This window comes from Leuciscus leuciscus, assembly GCF_965113295.1.
Source record: "Leuciscus leuciscus genome assembly, chromosome: 1".
NCBI classification, from domain to species: domain Eukaryota; kingdom Metazoa; phylum Chordata; class Actinopteri; order Cypriniformes; family Leuciscidae; genus Leuciscus; species Leuciscus leuciscus.
In genome coordinates, this window is record NC_138725.1 from 1 (window position 1) to 10,000 (window position 10,000).

The following is a 10,000-nucleotide window of genomic DNA, read 5'->3' on the forward strand; positions in this document are numbered from 1 at the left end:
GAGAGGTATCATCTCAAGAAGTCAGGATAGCAGTTCTCAGTTTCAGCAATCGTTTCCAAGTCTTTTGCAAGAAGTCCTCCAAGGTCATCACTTAGATCGACGCTATGGACGTCCCGACCAGACACCTAGTGTTCATCAACAACCTCAAGATACATCCCAGCACCGTTATCAAACTAGACTACCTTGCAGTATGGTTGAAAATTTGAGTTCACATGCAATGAGCTCTCAAACAATTATGGGTGGACTTAATGTCCAGTTCAGTCAAATGGCCTCTGGAAAACCACCGAATACAAGTCAAAATCAGGGACCAGATAATGAGATAGTTTTAGGCCCTCCTCATCCCTCTTGGGATTCTGAAGCACATAAGCCCAACGTGACTCATGGGATCTCCTTAGAAAAAGGCAAAACCAGTCTGTCTCCAAGCCAGTCCACCCACATGCAGCAGTCTTTAGATCTCACAACAGGAGCCCCTCCAAAGCACATTAATTTGGCTGACTATTCTTTGCAGCACAGAAAACCCTCCAGATATGGTACCTCTCCTTCTGCTGTGGAACAACTGCTTTTACAGGAAGCTGAGCCACTGGCATGTGGTGTAGGTCCTATCAGTCACTCTCAATCTCAGACATCCACGTCCTCAGGAAGGCGCTCAGTAATCTGCGATGTGTCTCCTTCTCGACGAACAACACCAGAAAGAGAGAGAGGACACTCTGGGACCACTGGACCCTCAGTCATTCAGCAGCCATTTTCCTCTTCTGGATCAAACGGTCAAGAATGCTGCAAGGAAGAAATAAAAGCAAAGAAAGCACAAAACAAGGAGGACTCGTCGAAGATTGAAGCTGCAGGCCAGAACACAGATGGTTACTGCGGCACGCCACCCAGTAAGGAGTGTAATAAGCCCCTTCATTCCCCTGTAGATGTTGATTCTGATTTAGAAAAGACCAGCAGTGCCAAAGGCAACAATGAAGCCACCAGCAACGTGCCATATCTTTCGCAAATGTCCTCGAATCCTTTGTCCTCACCACCGAGACACCAGTCATTTTCGCAGGTAGTTGATCGTTTCAGAGCATATGGCTTCAGTGACACCATGGATGGACAAAAAATTATCTCCCATCCTACGCCTCATCGACCATTCCACACCATATCAGCATATTCTAAAACCACACCCTCTACTAGCAAGTTACAAGTGTTTCCACAGAGCTTACCCCCTCAAGACAGACCTGACTGGACTCCTGACAGGCAAAGGCTAAGAGCTATGGACAAGCACGTTCTTCAGAGACTCCCTGAACAGAAGTGTAAATCCCAGTCCTCAAGTGATATTCTGCCAAGTCAGCATCACATATCTCGGCAGCACTCTTATCTCCGTTCACACTTTGACATGAAAATATGGGATGCTTATTCTGAAAGAGATGGTGCTGGACAACCACCGACTGCGATTCCTTGTGAGCATGCCATTTCTCAACAGGTCACAAATGCTGGCCCTAAACTTAAAGAAGAGGACATCTCAGATAAGAGTGCACAAGACACTGCCAAATCTTTCCACTCAGTGGCTTCAGCTGGTGCTATTATCCCTGCTGGGCACACCGGTAAGGCTATCCAAGGGATTCAGCAGGGGCAGAGACTGACTAAAACTGGAGCATCAGCTGAAACCAACCCTTTAATCATGAGAAGGAGAGTTAGATCTTTTATTTCTCCTATTCCAGCTAAGAGGCAGCATCAGGATGTTCCAGGTCAGCGGCCAGGATCAGCTTATCACTCCCCATTATCTCAGTCCCACTCTGACTCTAGACATGCAATCAACAATTGTTCTAGCAGTACTGATACTCAGCCAAAATTGCATTCTCCTAAGACTCAGCATTCTATATCCAGTGCAAACTCACCTCCTCAGTCCAAAGCAAAGTTTCTTCCCCCAAGAAAGGGTCGTGGTCTAAAACTTGAGGCAATCGTGCAGAAAATTACTCCAAGTGTGAAAAGAAATGACTTCAACAACAGTCACGTGGAATCTGACTTCTTGGAAGTGTCTCATTACACCTCTGACATGCCAGACCCTGAGGGTGGCACGTCGTTTGCTAGTACTCCTCAAGGAGAGGAGGCCTGTTTATCTTACCTAGATGATTCTCATACTTTAGAGGATCTTATGCCATACAGAGCAGTTGAAGATGCCTTCTCCTGTGATTCTCAGTCTCTCAAACCAGGTGCAACAGCTTCTAGCAGTTGTACCCTCAGAAGTTTGCCAAAAGATTTTGACTTTGGATTAGGTGCTGCGGGATCTTCGGGGTCTTTGGTGGGTGAAAATGATAAGGATGATTTTACTTTGTTAGGACCCCTTCCACCAGCTCCTCCATTACCGTGTCCTGTACAGGGATCCCCTCCTCCATCTTCATCTGCATTGTCTGACATACAGCAGTTCACAAACACTTATCAACAGCTGGAAACCCGGCGCAGCGAGCAGTCAGCTGCTAACCTGCTTAGGCAGAAACTGCAAGAGACTGGCATGGGCTTTGATGATTACCCAGGTGGGGATTACTTTGGGACCACCACTGGCCAGAGCCCTGGGCACCACCTTCTGTCCAGAGCTTCTCAGCACCAGATGAATTCTCTCGGGTTGACATGTTCTGAGTCTAAACTATCAGATAGCATGGTGCCCAAAGGGTATTTTCCATCAGGGAAGAAAAAGGGTCGCCCAGTAGGCAGTGTGAATAAGCAGAAACGTGCCCAAGCACAAATTCAGAATGCAGCAACAAGCATACCTTCCTCTCCTCTTCCCTCACCTACAGCTGTACCTCAGTCTGTCCAAGTCCCAAACACAGCAGATGAAGTGCCCCAAGAATCAACACCACCTGAGCAGAACCCCTGTCCATCTTTGGTCCCTCCCGCTGAAACCCCAGTGGTGAAGGAGGATGTAGAGTGTGAAGAGACCCAGCCAGAGTCGACACTAGATTTGAAGCCTGCTAAACATAAACAGAGAAAGGGGAAAGAGGGCAACGAGACTGCTGGTACAAGTGGCAATCAGAGAAGAAGGAGAGGAATTGCTTCCAAAGAGGAGCTGGACACTCAAACGAGCGGTAAGGGAAGCATGAGCCTGTGTGGAATATTCCCAGATACCAGAAATAATGTTTTTGCTCCTTACATACATGTGGAGAAAAAGGTGGAAGAGATTGGGGCAGTCTGTACAATTATTAATGCCGAAGATGAGAAATCAAAAGGTGGAGGCAAAGCTGGTCACGTTGGGGTTGATGGCCTGTTAAATCCCCCGCTGTCATCTCAGCTTGTGAGAAAAGAAAAGGAAAATGAAAGAACAAAAGAAAATTGGGTTTCAGAGCAAGTTGATTCTGCCTTGCAATCCGGGAAGATACTTCCTACATCTGGATATGTTCTGTCAGGGCCTGTGATATCAGAGACTGGACACACTGGTCGCCTCTTATGCTGTCTTTGCCAGAAATGGGCCAACTACAAACATCTCGGGGATCTCTATGGTCCTTTTTACCCAGCTGAATATGCAGCCAAGCTCCCTAAGAATCCACCTCAAGTCCGACAAACCTTGTCCTACCATGGGGCAGCTACCACAGTTTCCAGTATGACATCCATTCCGACAGACTCAACTCCCCAGAATACAAGTTTACAAGACTCGCAGATTGTCAAGTCATATGTTAGTAGCGATTGCACAGTAAGTCAGGCAACAAACCCAACATCCCCAGCCATCCCCATTGGCACTGTGTTTTCCAGCATGGGTGAAGAAATGGCTTTCCACAATGCTATGACCAGCAGCTCCACCTTAAAGGTAACTGCTCACACCTGGGAGCCGGCTGCAGAACTGGTGAGTGGGCTGGGTACATCAAATGTACAAGAACTGGATGGTGAACTCATACTGAAGCAGTTGCATGTCGAGAATTCACAACAGAGGCCCCAGCACAGAAAACTGACATCCCATCCACGCTTCAAAAGAAGACATAAGTCCAGTGAAGATTTACCTCGAACTGTTCCCATCAACAGCAAAGCCTCCCTGCCCTTCCAGCCTCCCCCACCCAGCCTGGACTCTCTGGGCCCCATGGCCCAACTTACCCAGCTCCCACTAGTGCCTCTGGACCCCGAGGAGCTGTGGGTGCACGAGGGCTGCATCGTGTGGACCAGCGGCGTATACCTGGTCAACGGGAGACTGTATGGCCTTCAGGAGGCACTAGATGGTGCCAGAGACACCGTGAGTAGAAAGTTGTTTTAATATGTGGCTTATTGCTGTAACATTTACTTGTTGTTAATGTGAGTTCCTCTTTTCTGGTGATTAATCCCACTCCTCAGAGCTGCTCCCATTGTGAGATGGTGGGCTCCACCCTGGGCTGCTACAGTAAAGGCTGCACCCTGAGGTACCACTACCTTTGTGCCATAGAAGCAGGTGAGATGTGGCATCACTGTGGGGCTGCACTTGGGTTTATTAAAGCAAAATGCACATGAGTCTTTGTGATCAGATGTTCAGTGCTAAATAATCTATTTTGTCTCCTCAATCTAAAGATTGCTCCCTAAATGAAGACAACTTTTCTCTGAGGTGTCCAAAGCACAAGGTAAGAGAACAAGACTTCACAATTCATATGGAAATGTGGTCAATCGAGGCCACGACTTAAGAATTCATTCCCACGACTTCATTTGTTCCCTCATTTTATGAAATCTTGGCCATGATTTACTAATTTGTTCTTTTGTTGATGCATGTATATTATTTCCCCGCATGTCATGTGCGGAGCTCCGTAGGAAAGTTACTTCATCAGTGTGACTATAGATGTGTTTGCCAGTGTGTCTGTGTACATATGCGTTCTGTTTGAACAGAGCAACAGAATTGCCAAGCCTGGAGCCGTGTACCTGGAGCAGTCGGAGAGAGGATGAACACACGCACACACACCGCACGCATCACGCACAGATCAGACGTGAGTGGACCCCAGTGTTGTGTTTGACTCTGTAAGCCTGTGCCGTCATTGACCTGTGCCTGTGCCTGTGTTTCCCAGCAGAGAGAGATTCCTGACTGTGTGAGTTCAGTTGAAGTGGGAACGCCGTCATGCTTCAAGATCGGAGTTACCATGGTTACCGACGATTACATTTCGGAATGTAAAGTTCAAAGACTTTCTCTAAAGAACACTAATAACTGAGAGGTTTTCCATTCATCACCTGATCCCTCACGGACAGGACAGAGCAGAAGATGGAGATGAAGAGACGCTAACTGCCTTTCAACACATGACTTCAGTTCGCAATGTTTGACTTTTGAGTCCGCTGTTGTCATCTTTTATCTTTGTTAGTTCGCTGGAGCTGCGCATTGGGAACAAGAGAACTGAATGGGGGAAGGGGGACCATGTGGACAGAGAGAGAGAGAGGCAGTGTATTTACACCAGTTATATGTAGTATTTTATATCATAACTCATATTATCATTATTTTAAACATCACTATTGTTTTAATCAGTATTTTAGACAGAATTCTGAGCGATTGATGGAATGTCCGTATCAGGAGGACCAGAATGTCGACCCGTTATGACATCATACTCGTGACATCACGTGGAGCAGAAGTTCAGTTGCCACAGAGACATTGTTGTCATGGAGATGCACATATATTGCCTTCGAAGGTGTGCCTGTGTGTGTGTGAATGAGTGAGTGAGTGAGTGAGTGAGAGTTTCGCTTGTTTGTGTCTGTCTTTGCTCCTTTGATAAGTGTTCTTATTTTCCACCTCCAAGGGTTTTGTGCTATAGATGAGAGCAAGGAGAAGCTAATGGACATTGCGTTATTTTTCACAGCTGGGAAAGCGTTGGGATGAGAGGTAAAGACTCATCAGGACTCGTGAGTAACGGGTCGGGACTAACATTCCTGCAGCGTTTCGAGGGAAAGCAGTGCAGATCTCCATCTCCAGAACAATCGCTGTCATCTTTTCTAATAAAAATCTCCTGAAAATAAGAAGGCAAAGAAAAGACTCACCATATGAAAACATCATGTACTAGAAAACTGTCAATATGCTTCTGACTCATGAATACAGTTATACAATGGAGAGCGGCTGTGTGTGTGTGTGTCTGTTCACAATGCTTCACTTCTTCTGTGTCTGATCCGTGCAGATGTGTAGAATAACCTGCTCACACTCGCCGCCTTCGGGGAGATTAGCTATGCTGACATTGAGATGGAGATTCTGAAGTAGATTGTCACTGATAAGCCTTTAAAGACAGACCTACTGTGAGCTGCGATTGCTCATCCATGGGAACTGCTTCTGTCGAAGCCGTCAGACTAACTTAGCTTTAAAGGGCCCCTATTATGGATCTCTGAAAATAGGATAAGGTAAAAGTTATTGTCTTTCAAAAGTAAGAGTCGACTCTGAGTCAATGAAATTAATTGTTTTTCAAACGAGTCATAAGCCAAGAAAGCGAGATGATGGGAGACGGAAGCATAACAAGCGCGAGATGTCCTGTGTTCACAGTCGAGACTCTGGTGTAACATCTGTTGGTGTGTGTGTGCTGTCTTTGCCACATCATGGCACACCACACACACTATAGGAGCAAAACGCTTATATCTAGGATTGTTTGTCCTCATGTGATGTCTATCACATTTTGAAAATCTTACAAGATGTAAACAATCTTGTGGTGTGTACCCAGCCTTAGAGAGATTGATTCGTCTGACGAGTCATGTGAGAGTCACTGAAAGTGTGGTGATGTGCAGATGTGACAGTTTTATGCCCTGTGATGCATGTAGACCTGGTGTAGGAGACTCCACAGCAACACCAGGAGACTTGTAGACCTGGTGTCGGAGACTCCACAGCAACACCAGGAGACTTTACAATGGACTCTGTGCACAAGCGTAGTAACGAACTTCCGCTGACGCCAGAAGTCGGCATATCTGTTTCCGGTCTACTTGCGTGTCGCCCAAAATGGCTATTTCGTGCAGCGAAATTGAAGCTCAAATGGCTGTTAGCGACTTGAATCAGAGCAAAGTGGCACACAGCAGTGCTCCTTATACGTACCCATGTTCACAGGTTAGAGCTTTCACACTGCACGCGGTTGCAGTCCGTCGATCCGTTCCAGGTGCGGCAAGTATACAGCATACAGAAGTGCAGAAATCGTTTCCGCACCGAGTCTATTTCTGCTGTGCTGCAAACGCTGAATTAAAGTGACAGCGCATGTTTCGTGGTCAAAATTAACAAAGATTGACCTGAAAATGTAGTAATCGCACCATAAATGCATTTAATTCTATAGGCCTACTACCATTTTTCACAGTCATCTTTTTACTTTTAGAAGACCGGGGTAAAGCAAGGTAAACTACAACTTACTTCAACAAGGCGACATAATGAACAACACTTGTCTCATTCGTGGAGGTGGAAAAACAAGTTCTTTGTGACTTGCAAGATTTATTTTATTAAAATTTAAATGGAAAAGAATGAGATTTATGAGAGTCGGCTGTTTTTGTCAATTTACAGTTAAATATTTGACCACTTGCTTGAAGTAATGCATGGAATAATAGCCCTACGTTGTTTAAATTGTTTAAACGTGCATGCGTCCATTAAAGAGTGTAAGTAAAAAAAATTTTTAAATAAAAGTTGCAGCGTAACTTCTGGATTTTAAATAAAAATAGTAAGTGTTTGTGGTACAGCCGTGAATCAGTTATTCACTGCAAACGCATCATATGTGAAGCACGCGCGTGCTGCTCCTTCACCGCACACACACACACACACACACACTGGAAACGGCCGTTAGATCCACCTACAGTTCTTAGAAACTTAGATGTGTCACGCACATTATATCTCTTTATTTCGTACAACAGCAGCACTCATCTTGTTTGTTTATAGCGGATGCCGATGAAGACAGTCGTAAACCGGAAACTGATATGCCGACTTCTGACAATAGCGGAAGTTCGTCACGACGCTTGTGCACATAGCCCATAGCAGAATAGGGGCCCTTCAAAATAATCATGATCAACAGTGGAGTTAGTGATGAGAAACTACATCACCCACAAGGCTCCACTGAAAATACCAATCAGAGACATACATGTGTGTGTGTGTGTGTGTGTGTGTGTGTGTGTGTGTGTGTGTGTGTGTGTGTGTGTGTGTGTGTGTATACAGTCAAACCAAACATTTTTCAGACACCAGATTTTTATATATATATATTTTACTATAGGGTGTGGGATACTATAGTTCATTTATGTTTCATTCATTCATTGGAGTAAGGATGGCACAATACAGTAAACTGTGACATATTATTCCCCAACATTCTTCATACAGTGACTAACAGAAACATTTACACATTTGGGACCAAAAATTATGAAACATGTATGATTTGTGTTGTGCTGTTCTCGTATCTGATCCTTTCCTCACATCACAAGAGGGAGAAGACAAACACCCCTGAGTCTCTGTGTGTGTGTGAGAGAGAGAGAGAGAGAGTGTGTGTGTGTGTGTGTGTGTGTGTGTGTGTGTGTGTGTGTGTGTGTGTGTGTGAGAGAGAGAGAGAGAGAGAGAGTGTGTGTGTGTGTGTGTGTGTGTGTGTGTGTGTGTGTGTGTGAGAGAGAGAGAGAGAGAGAGAGAGAGAGTGTGTGTGTGTGTGTGTGTGTGTGTGTGTGTGTGTGTGTGTGTGTGTGTGTGTGTGTGAGAGAGAAAGATAGAGTGTGTGTGTGTGTGTGTGTGTGTGTGTGTGAGAGAGAGAGAGAGAGAGTGTGTGTGTGTGAGAGAGAGAGAGAGAAAGATAGAGTGTGTGTGTGTGTGTGTGTGTGTGTGTGTGTGTGTGCGTGCGTGCGTGTGTGCAGTGTGTATTAGAGCTGATTGAAGTTCATTGTGTGTGTGTGTGTGTGCGTGCGTGTGTGCAGTGTGTATTAGAGCTGATTGAAGTTCATTGTGTGTGTGTGTGTGTGTGTGTGTATTAGAGTTGATTAAAGTTCATTGTGTCAGTGTTAGTGTGTGTCGCTGATCTTGAACAGATTGACAGATTAGAGCTCAGGTTAATCCTGTGTGTGTGTGTGTGTGTGTGTGTGTGTGTGTGTGTGTGTGTGTGTGTGTGTGTGTGTGTGTGTGTATGTGTGTGTGTGTCATTCAGAGATGCTGGATGTCATATTTCATGTCACTGTTTCTGAAAGGCATGTGTGTGTGTGACACCTAAAGGAAGGAGATCCCCGTCCGCTGTGATAAGGTGAGTCTGATGTACGATGTTCGTTAACCAAACGCTTGCTTTTACTGTGTGCTTCTTTCTTTCATTTTAACTTATTTTTATTTTGTTTCTATCATTTTTTTTTTCATTCTTGTTCATCTTTTTTTCATTTGTCATTTCATTCTTTATATTGTTCTGTACAATCTCTCTTTCCGTGGAACACCTATTTCTGTTTTGCATTGGCGTTTGGTGTTTTAGGTATAATAATAAGAACAATAATGTATTTTATTTGTAATAAACTTAACCCAGTGAAATTAAAGCAAACACAACAAGTAGAGAACAAAACAATACATTAAAAACAACATTGAGTAAATGCATTTTAAGCAACTTTAGTAATGCTCCAGAGTCGAAGCGCTTCTGATACTGAAGGAAAGGGTTAGAGCGAGCTCCATATCTCAGGAGAGCTGGCAGAACGGAGAGAGCGTGAACGAGTGTGTGGACTAATACGATCATAGAGATACGCTGGTGCTGTTCCATGTAATGCTTTATATGTCCAAATCAGAACTGTGTAATAAGTTCTAGCATTAATGGGCAGCCAGTGCACCTGTGAGATCACCGGTGAGATGTGTTCCCGGAGAGAGGAATGAGTTAGCACATGCATGAGCCTTTCTGCATCAGCGACGGAGAGAAAAGGTCATGACATGTTCCTACAATGATAGAGGGTGATTTTTGAGATGTTTTATATGTTCATCAAATATTAGCTGGGGTTCTAAATGACACCAAGTGTGTGCATCTGAGCAGAATCAGCTACGACCCTCGCCAGCGCTGTCTCTGTGCTGTGCCCGACTCTGACACCACACTGAAGAGGTTCAAGGAGAGAGTGTGTAAGGGCAGCTATTTCTAATCCTGAAGGAACA

The 10,000-nt window shown here is 45.0% G+C and overlaps 1 protein-coding gene across 1 annotated transcript; it reads left to right on the top strand.

Moving 5' to 3' along the window:
* The first annotated feature begins 57 nt into the window (after window positions 1-57).
* Window positions 58-6,015, top strand: tcf20 (transcription factor 20). Its single transcript, XM_082166324.1, has 5 exons — window positions 58-4,195; window positions 4,294-4,387; window positions 4,504-4,553; window positions 4,813-4,914; window positions 4,989-6,015. The coding sequence occupies exons 1-4, from the start codon at window positions 191-193 to the stop codon at window positions 4,867-4,869; spliced, it is 4,206 nt and encodes a 1,401-aa protein (XP_082022450.1). The 5' UTR covers window positions 58-190; the 3' UTR covers window positions 4,870-4,914; window positions 4,989-6,015.
* The last annotated feature ends 3,985 nt before the right edge of the window (window positions 6,016-10,000 follow it).

What these genes read in the sequence shown, in the direction of transcription:
- tcf20 (XM_082166324.1), top strand. Translation starts at nt 191, where the DNA reads ATGGTTGAAAATTTGAGTTCACATGCAATGAGCTCTCAAACAATTATG. An exon ending in TAGATGGTGCCAGAGACACC is followed by an intron (nt 4,196 to 4,293) that starts GTGAGTAGAAAG and finishes CCCACTCCTCAG; the next exon opens with AGCTGCTCCCATTGTGAGAT. An exon ending in TGAGGTGTCCAAAGCACAAG is followed by an intron (nt 4,554 to 4,812) that starts GTAAGAGAACAA and finishes CTGTTTGAACAG; the next exon opens with AGCAACAGAATTGCCAAGCC.